Source organism: Cebidichthys violaceus, unplaced genomic scaffold, assembly GCF_023349555.1.
Source record: "Cebidichthys violaceus isolate CVI_PGR_0920_01 unplaced genomic scaffold, fCebVio1.0.p SCAF_23, whole genome shotgun sequence".
NCBI classification, from domain to species: domain Eukaryota; kingdom Metazoa; phylum Chordata; class Actinopteri; order Perciformes; family Stichaeidae; genus Cebidichthys; species Cebidichthys violaceus.
In genome coordinates, this window is record NW_027176406.1 from 8,047,715 (window position 1) to 8,065,970 (window position 18,256).

General features: G+C 43.8%; 1 protein-coding gene across 2 annotated transcripts in view; it reads left to right on the top strand.

The window, feature by feature from the left end:
• Window positions 1-7,401, top strand: part of prkar1b (protein kinase, cAMP-dependent, regulatory, type I, beta) — a 59,063-nt gene extending 51,662 nt beyond the window's left edge. For both annotated transcript variants that reach the window (XM_068718868.1, XM_068718869.1), the window contains 2 exons: window positions 5,349-5,430; window positions 5,898-7,401. In XM_068718868.1, coding sequence (XP_068574969.1) covers window positions 5,349-5,430; window positions 5,898-6,070 — 255 coding nt within the window. In that variant the 3' untranslated portion in view covers window positions 6,071-7,401. The remainder of the gene's footprint in view (window positions 1-5,348; window positions 5,431-5,897) is intronic.
• Window positions 7,402-18,256: the final 10,855 nt, after the last annotated feature.

Consider the following 18,256-nt stretch of genomic DNA (forward strand, 5'->3'; position numbering starts at 1 on the left):
TAGACTTTCATACAATCAAACCTATTTATGCAACCAATACTGAGTGTATTGAATTGAAAGTGTTATTTTTTGCCTATAAATTGAACTTCTTTTACTCATAGACCATTGATTCATATCAAATCTAATATGCTCAAGTACAAAACAGCAAAAAGTGTGTCCCAGTCCAAACATTTATAGACAGCACTGCATATATCTTGTGTTCACCTCACATTATCCAACCAGTGTTGGTCAAGTTCGAAGCCTCCAATTGAAGGCTCGTGAAGCTGCAGAAATCCTTTAAAAGCCAGTTTGACGATGCAGAAAATGAACCCAATTGGGGTTCAAGACACAAATATAGCTGTTACCGTAGCAATGCACAACTCATCAAACTGAGACTTGTACATCTCAAAGAGGTGGGAAGGACAGAATATGCAGAGGAATCTGGGAGATTATAGGATGGAGACAGGCAGCAGAAAGAGGGGAAGGAGGAGAGACAGGCATGGAGTCTTAGTAGGCCACCAGCTCAGTCCAGTATGTGAGTGTGTCACAGCACACTCTGAGCCTCACCCAACAGAAGTCTTGTCTCTTTCTTTAATCTTCTGTCTTCCATTTTCCTCCAAGCTCTCAGCCTCAGACCCACCCTTCTTTGCTTTCCCTTCGTCTCTCTCCATCTCCTGTGCAGCACGGCCCTGACTTTCCCAGAGCAGGGTGGACTGTGGTGGAATGTGTGTCGCTGACTTTCACACGGGGTCAGGAGACCCAGCCTCCCGGGAGTGAGACGAGGGAGAGAGAGAGAGAGAGAGAGAGAGAGAGAGAGAGAGAGAGAGAGAGAGAGAGAGAGAGAGCGAGAGGAAGGATGAGTCAAACAGGGCAGGGAGAGAGAAGTTGATTCAAAAAGGACCACATGCAAGGCGGGAGAGAAGGATTTTGTCAAGTCTTGTGACAACTTTCCTCACTTGCCATCCTCTCTTCTTGTTATCCACGTGCACACCTTTATTTCTATAGATTAAAAAAAGTTGAGATGTCAGTGCTTAGTTCAGTCAGACACCCTCATTTTTCTCATTCTGTCTCTTCTCACTCTTTTGTTGTTTCTGCAGTTTTGTAGCATCCGCCCAAGACAAACCCCACAATCACTAATTAAATGCTGCTGATGGGAAGCATTAACAAAAGGCAGTTCTAGATACATCACTTTCTTTGCCAGCCGCGAGGAATACGGCCCTAATGAAAAGTGAAATGTTTACATTTTTGTGCTCACACTGTACAAACAAGCCTTTACAGAACTCCAGGGCCGTGAAGACTCATCCTCATCCTCATCTTCCCTATAGTTCCTCCTTCTTCCTTAGGGCATCTGCCCCTACTCACCCAACACGCACTCTTTCTTCCTCATGCTCATACACAAGCCTAGCACTCTGTCATTCATGCTCTCACAAGTGCCAACTAAAATGGTGCGTTTGGAAAGACGGAGACAGAAACTTGTTGGGTGTCAGAGATGTCAGTGAGAGTTTTCAAACATGGTATTAAACATAATTTCTTCCTTGAGTAAACCCCCCTTTCAGACGTCTCTTTACGTTAATGCGGTGGCAGTTTGACATGTTGGTCTTTGTAGCAGGTCTCGCTGCCAGCGCAAGTTCCCCCAACACAGACACGACAGCCCATTCACTGACAATGTCTTTTATTAACTCGACTGCTTACACACTTCCAACATAAAATACAACAACTGGTACACCTCTGCTTGTCCAGCTTTCCTTGTGCATGGTCCAGTTACTCAAACTTTCCAACAAAAGTTCAGCTAAGTGCTTTCTTACAGGCCGGTGTGGCCGTCTGTCCATAATGTGTGGCAGCCATCAGAAGTCCAGCACATTACTGAGTTTAAAGGAGAAGGTAATTAGTCAACAAGCACCAGCTGTGCCATTCATCTCACCTGGCACTGCTCTCATGAGCCACCTCTCTCTCCTGCAGCTGAATGCCAACCATGCTCAACCTCCTCAGTCTTATTTTTAACTCTGCAAGTCACAAGTCATTGTTGGTCGTCTCAAAGTGGAGTTACAAGCGTTTTTAGATTATGAAGTTAAGTCAATCAGACCCATGACTCAAGTCAAAGTTATATGACTCAAGTTGACTGTTTGCAGCGTCTAGTTAACAATTGAGTACAGTCAGGCTGTTCATCCTCGTGACTTCCTCTCTGCTCTCATCTCCTCCCATCATCAATCTAAACAGGAACTCAATGTGCTTTCTCATATTTGACCCTGCACAAAAGTAATCACACTGAGGGGATCCAAAGGGTCCCTGTGGGTCACACAGACGAGAAATCCTCTATGGGTAATCTACAATACATCCTCTTGTTACTGTAACCTATGTGTATGCGCTGAAGTCCAATTTAGCTAATGTAGCTTTACACTGCTTTTGTAGACTGAAGATCGATGCAGTTAATGAATGAAGACTTTTTTGAGTGCGAGTCACAAGAGCAAAGGGGAAACCATTTTCGGAGTAATTCTTCTCCTTGAAAAGAAGCCGTGCAAGAGTGCAATCTTTGTGTGTGTGTGTGTGTGTGTTGAGGTTTGAGTGAGAAGGTGCAGACACTGCTGGTGCTGGGTGGCCTCGTGAACAGGCTACTCAGGATATCACCTTTCTTCCTCCATCTCTTCTTTATTTCTCTCTCTGTGTCTCTCTCCGTGTGCCTGTTGTTACTTCCTCCATGCAGGATGCTACTTTTTGACATGTCACCACGAGCCGGCTCAGTATGCTCAGTATGTGGTATGTATGTCTGTGTGCATACGAGTGGGTGTCAACCTGCGTTTTGGTTAAGGCTAGCAAGGAGTGTTATCTGACCAGCAATATCACGTAGTGGTGATAATTTATTACTTCCGATCTTAAAGTTGGCTCACACTCTACCATTTCCTTTCTCCTTACTCTATTTCTCTGTGGCTTCATTCATTCATACTTTCTGTTTGTCTTCCTTTTCTCTATCTTGCTATCTTGTGTTGTTTCCAGTCTTTCGCACCCAATTTGGATGCCGTAGTGGGGAGGATCTTCAATGTTTATAAAAGAAATATCTGGAGCAGAGCGCTGCCCCTGGGGTGGTACAGTGCATGATGGTTATCTGGACCACACCAGGAGAGGCCTGTTTACGAAAGAACTACTGTACTTGATGGTGCTGCACTGTCTCACTTTCTCTGTTTGGACATGAATGGAAAGGAGAGGAATCGACCGATTGTAAACACAGGAGCTTCAATGCCGCCGCCCCCCTCTTACTCTCCCCATTCACATCTCACTCTCTGTTTTTTACCACTTTTCACTCAAACCGCTTGTTTGGTGGCTGTAATGAAGTTCAATAAAAGTGGTTGCTACAGTGTTTACACGTGAGATGGGCGATGGTGCAGATGAAGTGGTATCATTTTACGTGATTTCTTCTCTTTGGTCACTTTATGAATAACCTTTACTCAGAAGTCATCAATAATGGTTACCTCTCTGTAAATGTGTTTCCATCCTCCTGTTTTTATGCATGTTTTCAATTAATAAAAAAAGAGTGGAAAGTTGTCCAAATATTGGAAATGTAGACGTATTGGTAAAAATAAAATGAGACAAAGTGAAATGAAAAAGGACTTTGTGAATAAACCACGACTGACATTAATGATGGGACTCATCAGTCAAACGCTTAAAACATCAGACATGTGTAGACGGGAGAATTAGTTCCACCAGTTGTTTATCGCCTAATATCAGAAGTGGATGTAAACTTTTTTTGACCATTTTTCTGGAAATTATTGTTAAAAAGCGGAGAGATGACAGGAAATGAGTGGAGATCGGGTCTCGAGATCTTACATACACCCCATCGCTAGCTTCACCGTGCCGCATCGTATGTGTGGTGGTCACGGCATTACGAGACAGCTGGGTCAGCTCTCACACACACTATGCCCCGCTTACTTGAACAGTATCTCCCACTTCTTCATCGTTCATTTCAAGCGCAAACTCACAAAGTCACACACAAATCCCTTTCACTTAAAATACAGTCTCACCTTTGTGTTGCTGCAGCAAAGAGCTGGCAGTTTTGTGGTTCTCATTAAAGCTCATTATATTCATATTTAGAATTATTAGCCTGGTCAGCAGAGAGAGCAGAGAGGGATTAGAGACAGGGTGAGGGTGCTGGAACGGTCAAGTCTGTTTAATGACGCGGTCCAAGACAAGCTGGGAAGTTCTCCTGCTGATTTCTTACCTGCTACCAATTTGCAGCTGAACTTCAGTACATGCAAATGTCTAGACATCTTCATTAAAAACACATATTCTACCTCTGTCCAAACATATGCACGCCAAACGTGTGCTCCATCACACACAGAGAGAGCCAATGCATTGAGAAACGTGTTAATGTGTTTAATGTGGCCTTAATGCTAAGGGCGTCAAGTACAACTCCAAACACCAGGCTCATATGCAAAGATGAACAATCAAACATGACCTCATTCACACGCACACAAAGTTTATCAGCAGCTGCAAGATATGACAGCATGAACTATGATCATCTGTTGGGCAGAGTGAACGGAAATCCTGTGTTGTACTTTTTCGGTGACTCACTCACACAACAGCAACCAGCGGGGGATGTTAATATGCGTGGCGAGGTTGGTGGTCAGTCTGTCCAGCAGACATCAGCTGCTGATTTTCTCACTGTATGTTAGTATGCGCATTTGCGTGCAAGTTTGTGTTTCACTCTGAAACCATCTGTGTCTGCGTTCCTTGTTATCGTTGCCTGCATGGCTTTGTGTTTGCAAATGCAGAGGAGACTATGTGGGTTGGGCGGCGTGCTATTGGAGCATACACAGTTATGGGGTTTGTACATGAGCTTGTATTAGTGTTTTAGGGTAATCTGGGGACACTATGTTGGAGCTCCGTCGCTCTTGGACAATACAGTTGTTTCCAGTTTGTGGGTGGATGCTGATGAAGGGGATTATGTGATGGAGACACTGAGGAATCATTTCAGCCTCTTATGGGTTTAGATGTTTGTATTTATTACACTCTGGAGGAAATAAAGCAGAACCAATCTCCTCGTTGGAATATCTGAGTATGTGACGTCTTGTGTTTCTGCTCCCACAGAACAGGTGTCCGTCTCACAGGAAAGTGGGCTAAATCCTGTGCACCTGTGTTCTTATGAAGCAAAGGAATTTCTCCTCGACATAATCCTCTTGACGATTTTCAGCCCCTTGCTAAATAACTCCTCCTTTTTCCCCCTCTTTCTCTCATCCCCCCTCCTCCCCCCTTTCCTCCATCTCACCCCACTTCATCAACATCCCCTCCTCATTTTATTTCTCCCCCTCTTATCTTGTTATTTCTCTTGTCTCTTTCTTTTCTTTTCCTCCAACTCTTCTTTTCTTCTCTGTATCCAGGGAATAGCCTCTGTTCTGCAGCGCAGGTCTGACAATGAGGAGTACGTGGAGGTCGGGCGCCTGGGACCCTCTGACTACTTTGGTGAGTGGCTCTGGGCCGAGGAAGCCTTTTCCATTCCCAGTTTGGCAGCACATACAAAAAGCTTTGTATCAAAACAATAACTGGTTTATATTATACCTGATATTTAGTATTACAAATATAACTTGTGCAAGTACAAACACAAAAATGCTTGGGATTAACTGATCTTTTTACTCAAATGTGTTGCTTTCTTTTGGCATACATTATTTCTTCACAACTTATGGCTGTTTTTTGTCAGTTTTCAGTCTGCTGTTTGCCAAAAACAGATTCACATCAAGAAGTCAGTTTTATAGTATCTGAGTGCGTTAGAATTACACATTGAGGACATTGAGGCCATTGAGGCTGAAATCTAATTTGTTTCAAATGCTTCCTACAACAACATTAATTGTCGTCCGTGCACAGATCATACACATTAAGACATTTTTTTACAGCTCAAAACAATTGTTTGCCATGTCTCCTTCTTCCTCCAGGTGAAATCGCCCTGCTGTTGAACCGTCCCAGGGCAGCCACCGTAGTCGCTCGTGGTCCGCTCAAGTGCGTGAAGCTGGACCGGCCTCGCTTTGAGCGTGTGCTGGGGCCGTGCTCAGAGATCCTCAAGAGGAACATCCAGAGATACAACAGCTTCATCTCCCTTACTGTGTGACATGTCGGCCCCTCTGGGCCCCACCAGCAGGGGTGGGCAGCATCAGCATCAGAGTTTGGGTGCGTGGGTGGGAATAGGTGAGGATGCGGGGTGAAGGACATGGGTTTTACATCCACAACTACAGGGCGCTCATTTACTGCCTTTTTTCCATTTCTTTTGCTATTCTTTTTTCTTCCGATCTTGTGCACTTGATCTGTGCTGTCACGTAGCTTTATGTCAAAACCAACATGCAGGAGTGTAAAAATCAGAGCGAGGACAGAGATAATTCAACTCATTAAATACTATAAATGAGTCATATATACAGTGCGGCAACTGTATGTGATGCATGCTTCTAGACTGACCAAGAACGGCATTTGCACTTTCATGAATTTATGAAAGGTACGGATGAATTCAGGAAAAAAGAAGGATGTAAAGTCATGTTTACGTACAGCGGGAGGAAGTGAGAACACGTTTCTTTTTGGCGCCGGCTGTTGTTTGCCTTTTTTTCACTTCTGGGTGTGCGTGGTGCCATTTTTAGGTCAAATCAGACCCGCCCTACACAGACCCCTGTTCCCCTAAAACGTAGCTGTACAGGTTGGAAGAAAAGTAAATACTCAGCCGTTTCATTTTGAATGCTTCTTAAGTGTGCTTTTACTGCTATTATCAGTTGGGGGTTTGTTAAAGGCAGTGGGATGTTCAGTTAAGATTTTAATATTGTTAATATGTCAGCCAAATTAACTAACAAATTAGTTTTTTCTCAACCGTCTCTATCCCATTAACCCCTGAAGCGGTTCAGTCTGATCTGTGAGTTGTGGGATTCCAAAGGAGCAGTAGTGTTATCAGTCCAGTCCGCACACACACAAACAGAGTTTGAAACACGCTGACATGAAACACTCAACCATACTGTATATTCTTACACTGTCTCAGGACAATTTTAATCTTCAACACAAACACACACGTCTTTCCTGGCGCTTTTGATTTTGTTCCATGTCATATTGCTAGATGAAAGCTTTTGCACCACTTTAGAGTTTGTAACGTTGGGTCAATACAGATGTTTGATTTAGCTGTTTTTGAAATGTTATAAATATATAAAAGACAGAAGTAAAAAATATACTTGTGTTGCTTTCCTTTGATCTACTCTATTTTGTCAAACTTGCACAACTGACCCAGCGACTGATGTTGTATAAAATGGGACCTGAAAATAATCTTTCTATATTCTCTCTCTCTCTCTCTCTCTCTCTCTCTCTCTCTCTCTCTCTCTCTCTCTCTCTCTCTCTCTCTCTCTCTCTCTGTATTTCTTTCTTTCAACTATCCAACCATCTTGAGCAAATAAAGATAAGCTTCTGAAATCCTCTTGATTTAAGTCATTATTTTCTCTTGATCAGTTCCTCTGGTGAATGTGACTCTTTCACATTTTTATCCCAACTTCTGGCATCCTCTCCTCCTCTCCTGACTGGACTTAGTTCTCTCTCTTTCTCTTTATCTCATCTGATGCTCACACCCGATCTCCCCTACACATTATATCGCTATTAATCTCCCTTGTCTTTTCTCCAAAGCGCAAACTGTCCTCTTCAATCTCACTTTTCACATTTTCATCCTACAGGTACCTCCTCTCCATCTTGGCCTCCCTCTTCTCTGTCTGGCTCTGTCCACTCCTCTCTGCTCTCCATCCTTCTTACATTAAGCCAAGTGTCAGTCATCCGTCAGTCTGAGCTGATAGAGTTCCTCCCAGCCAGTTAACACCACAGTGGACTAAAGCCTCTACAGCTTTGACACATTCCTCTTCATCTTACTGCCCACTAAATCAACTAAGGAATGTGCCCCCAACTCGCCAACATTCAGTTTAGTCCCCTCCTCCCCTCACACACACACACACACACTCATGCACTTCATCGCTTTGACAGTACACACACAAACACTTAAGTATTGCTCCTCCATCTTCAAGGATTTGGGGTGGAAAACATGTGTCCACTCACAGCAGTTAACCATGACTACGATTTATCCACATGCATGTCGTGCATGACTCCTCTTTCTCTCTCATCGACATGCTTACGCTGTCTGCCGTCACTTATTTTCAGACTACGATAACATTTTAACACTGCTGACTAACAGGAATTAACATTTTACTCCTGAAGAGGATGCTGCTGATGTTTTCAATCATCCTAACTTGAGAAATAGAAGGTCATTCGAGATACCCAAAGGGAGGATGGATCCTTACAAATTATATACATTTTATGTTGTTGCAAGTTCCAGGAAAAGCTAGTAAGTGGACCCTGAGTTGTGATTATTAAGTCAAACTATTTCCAAAGTCAAGCGTGAACTTTCAGAATGCTTTTTTGAATGCAATCATAACAGGTACTGAGTCAACAGAGCCACCTCCATGGCAACCAAGCTTCAAAAGCAGACTTTGAGCTGGGATTTTGTCAACTAACCACTTGATGTAACTGGTATCATCAGAATGAAAACTCAACCTGAGCTGACCTGCGTGTGTGTGTGTGTGTGTGTGTGTGTGTGTGTGTGTGTGTGTGTGTGTGTGTGTCCAGAGCACCTGATTAGACAGGGCCATTACTGTGCCATCCTGGGTGGGCCAGTTGAGGACAAAACCTGGCACTGTCGCATGAGCAGTAAGATGAAGCCTTGATACCATGGCACTGTGCCAGTGTTAAAAAAGAGCGCACAAGTAAACACACACACTCTTTTACCAACTTTTAATTTAGGTCACTCAGTTTTGTGTTTGGGTCCTTTATGCTTTCATGGCTTAACAATCCATCATATGGCTCCTGCAGGTCCCACTGTGCCAAAAACATTTCGCCAGCTGAGCTAACATCAGTTATCAGGTAATTGCACTTTCACAAAGAAAGCAAAATGATCACCAGGCTATAGGAGAGGCTCAGCCATCAACACCCTTTTTCAATGTAGTCACTGACAAGATGTCTGAAAAGTTAAAGCTTCTCAGTTGTATTCAGTTTTACATGTAGCACTGCAAAAATGTTGCTTGGAGATCCAAAGTTGTGGCTGATATATGACGTATATACATTTTTGTTAAACCTCAGAGCATGTGGTCAAATAAGGTACGTTTTTGGTGAAAGGGCTTTTACATTTTTTGGAAGCTCACCTTGGTGTGAGCGAGATTAAAGATTATTTGAGCACTGAATGAACTTGTCCTTAAACTGAATGAAAGTTCTTTGGTTGATGCATTTTCTGTTTTTCAATCTATTGTCTTTTTTTATGTGATTTTTTTTTTACGTTGCCATCTTAGACAGGACCCCGTTGAAAATGAGACTCTAAATGCAGGTGCCATTTTTTTTTTAAATGCTTTGTCAATGTAGATCACTTAGAGAGACAAATCCAGCAAGTACAGAAGTGAACATGCGCATGGCTGAATTAATAACAGTATTATTGGTCTTTGATAGTATAAAGTGGTAAAGAGATCTTGAGAGCCTCAAGGTTTTCGCTCTGTGCCTCTCTTCACTCTAATTCAGTGCAAAACAGAAGCAGTCCATGAGAGGAGGGAAGCAGCAGAAGCAGGAAGGATGAATAACCTCAACTGCACCACCATCTCCTCGAACCCCTCCATCCTTTTTTTCCCCGCTGCTGCTCTTTGGCTCTATAATAACTTCCAGCTACTCCCACAGCGGAGTCTATTTGGTGCGAGACTCCTTTTTTTGCATTTGTTGTCTAAACAAACAAGACGGCCAGACTCGGTGAGTTGGTGGGGAGGAGGAGCAGGAGGAGAAAGGATGCAGAGGATAAAGACGAAGGAGGCGATGATCATGCAGGAGGAGGAAGAGGAATGCTGTGCCAAATTCATTGACCTCTAACATGCTCTCCTTCGGGTTTTAAGTGCACCCCTGAGTGGTGTGAAGTCCACTGAGAACTATTGAAATATTTAAAAGAATTTATTTCCAGCATGGGAACGTTTTGCCTCCTCATTTACAGGATGGCTTCCTTTGCGGATCCCTCCAAAGTTTTATATAAAGATTGCCAAACATTTACAAGATAAGATGGCTGGGAGTGATTTGGTATGTTTGTGTGTGTGCATGTTGTGTGTATGTGCATGCTTGCATGTGTATTTGTTGCATCCTATAACTAGACACAGTCACCCATGATCTCATGAGAGGATGTTTTATTTGGTGCTGCATATTTAGATCTGGCACAGTGAGCGTAGCCCCTGGGCGTGCAACCTCACCCCCTCTCTTTCTCTCTCTCCCTGATTCTCTCTCTTTTGTCCTCTCCTCCTGCTCTCTGTGTTCCCATAGCTGCCATCTCTGCTGCTTTCTATCCCTTGTCTGGGGAGATCCTGGCTAATTAAAATGCCTGCCAACACAAGGCTACAACCTCCATTGATTCTCCCTGCCTTCTCCCTCCTCCATGATCCCCACACCCTGGTGAAGAAAAAAAAAAAATCAACCCCCAACCGCCTGCTAATGACCAAAGCCTTTGATACGCAGCTCTTTTCTCATCTTTTCTTGATATATTGGGTGTGGCAACCTGACTGTTCCAGAGTTCAGCCTGGCTGGGTCGAAGCTCTCGGTCCAGGGGCATCTCATCTCTGCCTGGTCCCCAATTCTGCTGCTCTGATTCTCAGCTCTAATCGTGACCTTCTCGGGTCAAAGGTTACCGTCCAGGCCTGGTCACAGGTGATTGAGCAATAGTGAGGCTGATGGGATTGAAAGGTTAGGGAGGAGAGGGGGTGTCGGGCCGAGGTCAGGGGGAGAAAGAGAGTCAAAAATTGGGTCAGGAGATCATCACAAGGTCCGGCTCAGTTAAACATCAGTCCTCTACAGCCAGAGTAATTTGGTCAAGTATGGTTTTACTAGAGCAAAACAAAGAAAAGACTCCATTAACATTCTTGGACAGTTAGAAAAAAGTATCAAAATCCCTGACGAAAAACTAGAGATACAGTTTTGTTTATTCCAGAAATTCTTCTTCCTCAAAACCTGGTGCCTACATCACCCACAATGCAACTTCACCGCCAACAGTTTGCTAAGAGATTCAGTTTTGTGTTTAGTCTCGATCAGAGATGAGGAGCGGCCTGCAGATGCCTGGTAAACTCACTTGATTTTGTGCTGCCAAATAAGGCTTTACACAACTCTGTTCAAAAATGCGTAAGTACTCCCAAACACCTGCAAACAGATTGTGATGTGTAAAATTGATGCAGTAGGGCTACTGTGGATCAGTGATAAAGCGGGTCGTCAGAGGATCGGCGGTTCGATCCCCGGCTCCGCTAGTCCATTCTTGATGTGTCCTTGGGCAAGACACTTAACCCCAAACCATAGGCTGTGCCTGTGGTGTACAAATGATTAAATAGTCCTGATGGGCAGGTGGCACCTTGCATGGTAGCGTAAAATCCAAGAGTGACTTAATTCTCTGCTGAGTTAGACATTACACCACAATATCTTTACAGAGCCAATACTTGTTTGATGCTAGCGCTCTGAATGTAAAATGTAGCACCTTTAACAAGGCAATCATCTTTCTAGTAAAAGTAACAGTCATGAGCTAATTCTAAGTCGTTGAAATGATTGTCCCACTTCCTGCTGCTGTCTTTAAAGGCAGTTTGGACACGTCCGACTGCCTCAGAGAAAAGTAAGAAGAAAGAGAGAAAGCAAGAACGAGGGGAAGAGATACCATCTATTTGTTTTTCTGCTTTTATTTCCCAAGCTTGTTATCGTTCCTCATTTCCTGCTGGACGACAAATAAATAATTCACATGTATACACATGTACCAACACTGAGCCCAGGCCTCCCTGAGTCGCCTAGATTTTGGCCTTGGTTTCAAAGCTATTCTCAGCTAACGGAGCCTCGGTGACTTTCCTCCAAACTATGTGTAGAAAAAACAAACAATAAACTGAAATGTTCTCCCAATATTCTGCATGCTCAAGGGGAAAAGAATGGGTCAGTAGCATTTTTCTGAGTGAGATATTCCATCTTGCACATGACTTTGCAATCTCCTGCCCACATTGATTCCTACCCAGCACAATCCATCTCTTCACTTCGACTCTGACTTCACTCCCTGGGGAGGCAGCTCGGCAGTTGTCTCAATTGTTCCTTTTTTTCAGTGCCTCCTACTCTCTAAGGAATCGTTAGGGTTTTGAGTGCAGATCATAAAAGTAGTTTTAACGCTGTTCTAATCACATTAGGCAGATGAAGGAATGCAATCAGTGAAAATTCCCTGTTGAGGAAATGGTCTCAAATAATTTTAATAGATATTTGGCTTTGAGACATTTTAGATGCATTATTTGCTCCCGATTTTTAAAGCATCTCATATTTCAAAATCAATTGTCAGCTTTTGAGATGTGATGCTTCACTTTGTGTATTGACATACTTTATTATCTGGATAACATTTGGCATCTTTCCCAGGAATTACCAAGTAGTTGGACTCTATTTGATGAAAGTGCATCACTAAATAACTAACCTCACCTCATCCCCCAAAACACAGCCACCCTCTGCAGGTGTTCAAAGTCACAAGGCAAAGGCTGTCAAGGGTCCTCTGATTTTCAGGCCACCCTCGACATCCACAACCCTCCAGCGCCTCCTGAAGGACCCCCCAAATCCCTTCAATATCCCAGCTGCACCCTGAGCAATGCCCCTGGGCTGAGGCAGCGACTGGGGAGCAGAGCCACAGGGGTGACCCGGCTCTCCCTAAACCTTGCAGGAATGTGTGGATTTGAGTGAGTGCTGTAACCAGAGAGCACTCTCTCCTATCTTTAAGCCCATAATGGAGCCACTTCCTGTTGATAATCAGTTTGTTGTGATCTCTTTCTGCCTTGGGATTTTGACACTTCATCTTGAGTCCTGGGAGGAGGAGGAGGAGAAGGAAGAGGAAGAGAGGTGTTATTATGGTTCTGGTCTGTGTACCATAATGACAGTATGGGCTGGCATCAAAGGCTTGGGGACCAAAAAAAGTTATTTCTCCAATTTGAGTCTAGATCCTACAACAAACCTTTGTGTATGCACATATGCACACACACGTGCATGCATGCACACGTTGCTCAATGTGCCATTCACAGGACAGATTGCTTGCAAACAAGTAAGGGGCTCTTGGGGCTTCCTTGAGGGCCAGCAGATTGGGATGTGAGCCATGGGGAGGTCTCCAGTTAAATTCTGGCACGGACATTTCCTCTTTTTTTCTTGTTACTTTCTACTCTTGACTGTCATATAAGACTACCAGGAGATACAATAATAGGGGTCTTGCTAAATCCATGCTGTCTTCTCATTTTTCCCCTCTCTATTTCTCTCTTTCTCACTCTCTCTCACTCGCTAACAAACATCCCTCAGTGCAGGATCTGGTACTGCTTTTATCGTCTCCAATAATAACAACAACAACAACAACAATAAAGGAGACAAAAACCTGTTTTGATTATTTTTTTAAAACGTCTATAGTGTTTCTTCCAGAGGAGCGACCTGGGAGCTTGCTGGGGTAGGGGGGGCTCACATTAAACGCTGTTAATCGTTACCACGATGCGTGCAAAATGGCATCACGGTACGGCCCATAAACAAGGTAGGGCTTTTCTCCTGGAGGTTAAGTGCTTTGCTCAGTTAGGTGTGGTTGCTATAGGAATGGCGCTGTTTTGAGGGAAACCTTAAACTCAATTCAGGGCCCTGCTCCATGTCATAGCACACCTCAAGCCATATTGGGCCCTGGGGCTGATAGGCATGGCAAAACGTTGAGTAACCAGGTGCACCAAAGTGGATTTTCTAACTGGTCGTAATCATCCTTTAATCCAGGGGTTTTCTTTTAGTGGTATCTTTTCCTTTAAACCCTTGCAACCCTTCCTAGTCTCCTCAATCCTTCCCACCCCCTCCTTCCATGCAAGTCTTTCCTCTTCACCTCTGTCACGGATATCTAACGTCACTCAAGTCAAGCAGAAATCTCCCCTTAATCCCCCCTGATACAGAACCCTGCCCCCTCCCACATGCACATCACCACCATCATCATCACGACCACCACTAGTTCCCCCATCTCATAGTCCCTACACCGTGAGCGGGGCGGCCTATATAGCTAGTGAAAGACAAGAGGAGAAGGAAGGGTAAATAACGAAGTGAAAGCCCCATCTGACATGCCAATTGGTGTAATTATGGGCTTATAGGCCCCTAATACATTTCTGAGGACAGCTTTGTGTGCCCCCTCTGAGAGCTGAGCTTGTCTGTCATGTCATAAAGGCAACTTGTCTTTGGACCTGTGAGTGATCGATTTTGCTTAAGATATATTTTATAATTACTTTTCATGAAAGGCTCTCGCATGGAACCCACATCTACTTTGTCACTCTTGATATTAGTTTCTTGTTATTTGTTTGGATGACTTTTCTCTGCTAGTCAAAGCCATCTCTTTCCGCTTACCATTGATGCATAATCCTCTAAACTCTCATATGTTTATTATGAGTATGTCCCTGTATATGTTTCATTCTTTAATGTACTCATTACTGGGCCAGATTTATGTAAGGCAATACCAGTCAACTATTTTCCCATTGGCACCAGCAGAAAGTGTACATTTGTGTCACTTTAATGTCTGGGCTCTACACATAGACCTTGAATTTTCCTCCATCCCCTTGGGACCACAGTGAGACAGGGCAGCTCTGTCTCCCTCTGTCCTTTCCATGTCCTCCTGTTCCGCCTTTGATGTCCCCCTGCCAAGAGTCTGATTTGTGGGTTAGCCGTGTCCTCCCCTCCCAGCCCCGAGCCCGCAGAACATGGGGACGCAGTAGGAGTTCCCAGTGTTTTGGGGAAGTTGGAGTGGAGAAAGGAAGGGGGGAGGTTGGGTCAGACCACCACAGAGCCAGGGAGACCCCTGTCTTCCTCCTCGCCGGTTCCCACCGCTCCCAACACGGCACACACATGTTGAAAAGGTCAGGTCTTGATAGACAACAGAGCACCGGCAATTACGCTGTTATTTCTCAGTGGCTGGAAGTCCCCCGTTTTCTGTGTGAGTGTGTGTGTGTGCAGAAAGAGAGAGTGTTTTTTTGTTCATAGAGAATAAAGAGGCTGTGTTTTAAGGGGAAAAGGAGCCTTGTACAGGGGGAACTGCATGTAAGGACTTGTGCCCGAATTGCTTCATGTCTGTCTGTCCATTTGTGGAAATTGGAGAATGCACATGAGGGAGCGCAGGTGTGTAAGTGTTAGTGCATACATTTGTCTGTTCAGTGTAGATTCCCTCATATAGAATGCATGTGTAGGTTTGTTCATACCTGATTTGTTTTTTTTAAATGGGATTTCCATTCAACACCTGGAGCTGAGTCTTGTTGTTTGTTGCACACACTGTGCACTGTGCACACTGACCTAAATGACGGAGTCTGACCAAGAACTGGATGCTGAGGTTGCAAGGGCCGTGCAAAAACACACACATACAAACACACACTCGGACTTCTTCCAGCGTCTTCCCAGTATTTTCTCTCTTCGGTGAAATTTCTCCTTCACACCGAACACCTATTTCTAGCTCTCTAAGGATGGCTTTCATGGAGGAGTACAGAGGGAAAAAAGTCAAGGCATAGTTATGACAAGAGCAGACCACAGTTTGACAGATCTAGAGATCACACGGAGAGGATGCCGCGGTCCCTTAACAACCGAAGAGTGCTGCTGTAATGTATAATGTGTTGCAGCTGGAAGTTTGCCTTGCATACCTTGTACCACCAGCTTTTTGCATTTATGAGCGCATGTGGTGTAATTTTTGATCCCAGAGGTGGACTCGACTTATGAAAGAGCAGCTTGGGCATTGTGCCTCTTGAATGCCTGCACACCTATAGTGCCTGAAAGGAAAAGGGGTCCTGAGGGGAGCTGGGAGGCCCCACAGAGCACTTCATTCAGGTTGCTATGCATGTTAGAGAGATGAAGGCCTGTAAATGGTTGCTAGTAATCGTCCCTATAAAAGAGCAGCTGCGTGCAGTAGTAAGCTGCTGTACTTGGCCTCCCTTCGCTGCTTAATATTCAGGTGAACAAGCAGTAAAAGTGTGTGTGTTTGAGTCTTTCGCCGCGTGAATGTGTCTATGTGTGGCTGCTTGTTTATGCGTGTAGAGGTTGCCCTGGATATGCACTCTGCTCTGGATAATTTCCAAGTCCAATCTATATCGCTACCAGCCTCTGGAATGTACCTTTGCTCCTGGGAAATTTCACCTGAATTATTTACCAGTGTGTGTGTGTGTGTGTACATGAGTAACCAACCATAAATGTTACCGCTGTTTCTAATGGGCCTATTACAAGACACAAGCTTGTGTCAAATGACACACAGCTCCGCACTAAAGACATGAACACACAACCCACTAATGGAATCAACTTTGTCATCATAGACACTGATGAGCTAGTTGGGGCTTTAGTTAGCGAGACGTAATTCTACCCTGAGGAGGAGGGAGGAGATCACTCTGTAGTCTGCAAAGGACCTGCTCCTTGTGTCCGTGACTCATACATGCTCATGATATGGCTGGGTGGAGCCGGGGAGACACCATGGTTAAAATCTGTGTTTGTTTCTCTGTTGCAAGGCAATCCACTCTGTGTTTGACATTATGAGGTGTCATAGAACGAGGATGCCCAGTGGAAAATACATTTAGTTGGAAGGGAAATATAACAGTTGCAGGTATAATAACGTGATTATGTGGCTATCAGCATATTGAGTTTCTATTGTCGGCTCTGCAATCTTTTTATGGCTCCCCAGCACACTTAAGTGTGAGATTCCTTGCTTTCATTGCAGGGTCAGAGTCAACTGTACTGGGATCAAGTTGAGATTGGGTTACGGATGAAAGTGTGTGTTATAACACTTACTGTACTGAGAAACCGGGTCTTTTACTTTGATTCAATTGGTGTCAGGGCTGTATCAAACAATAATAGAAATATTACAGAAAAGAGGCATTTCTCAGGGGTATATTTTAGGAATTAATTTACTGGATCTGACTTCCCAGTGTCTTCATTTGATTAAGGATAATGATTAAATGCCTGTATCGATCTTGTTAAAGGTTAGACCATATTGTTTACATATTATAATTATTTTAAATTATTATTAATCCTACAGGTCAGGTATGTTGTATTTTATCAGTCAGTTTTATAGATCCATAATCATGTTTTACCTCCTTTCGTTCTAAGGTCTTCATTAAAAACTCATCTTTTTTAGTTTATTCCAACTATAAAACTGACATGAAACTATGCTCAACAACAATTTACCCAAAAATAAAAACTGTCCCAGCTTAAAGATATTTAGGCAGACAAGGTCAAGACTCCCTCACTTCTCTTTTACCGTGGAAATGGATGATAAGAACAGACAGACTAAGAGGCACACTCCGATCCCCCAAAGGCAGTGCAACTCATTTCCACCACATTCCTAGAAAATTCCCCCTTTTTTCCTTCGCTTCTCTCACTGGGAACTATGTGTGGCCTTAGGGGGAAATGGGAGTCATCACCCAACTCGGATAACGTTCTCCCCGCAACGTCTTTATGGTTAGATTTACTGTGCATCAGCATCTATAAAACCATTTAACGGGGTTAATGTTGTTAGGTACACAGACCTCAGTTGCCAGTAAACATGTTGCCTAATAGTTTACGGAGCAGAGAGAGAATGATTTTCTGGTCTGTTGTTTTAATTTCTTCATCTCCCCCTAAATTGACAGTCAAATGATTACTTTCTCTCTTTTGCTCCTTTCAATTCCCCCATTTGTGTAAATGTCTGCTTTCAATCCACATCTACCTCTCCTTACATGTGCATCTTTGTCCCCAGCTCAATTTTAGGAATCTTTCCTCCACATCAAATCATCAAGACACAAATGATGCATCCTCACCTGCAAGGTTTTCCTTTAACTCACTTCTTCACCTTACATAAAACAGTCACTCTCTCCCACTGTGTGGCCCGCTCTCTCATCTCTTCCTCTGACTCCCGGTTTCCCACCGTGATGCAAAGTGTAGACACATGATTCATGCATTTCAGTGAGGGTGCACATCCAGGCAGGGAGGCTGACCTGTGATGTAACCATGACGATGATGTCGTGATGAACCTGCCTGCCATCGCATCACATACTTTAATGCACAATGAGGAATGAACGATAATTGCGGTGCAGTAAATTTACAAAAAGAGTCTTCAATAGGAACAGCGTGTCACATAAATAGCTTTAGCAGAGGGACTTACTGTAAAAATCTTGCAATCATTTTACAGCACTGGTACCATCCTAAGTTGAGCTTCACTGGCTTATTAAAATAGTTACATTAATTACTCCACCAGCTGCTGGAGCTCTTT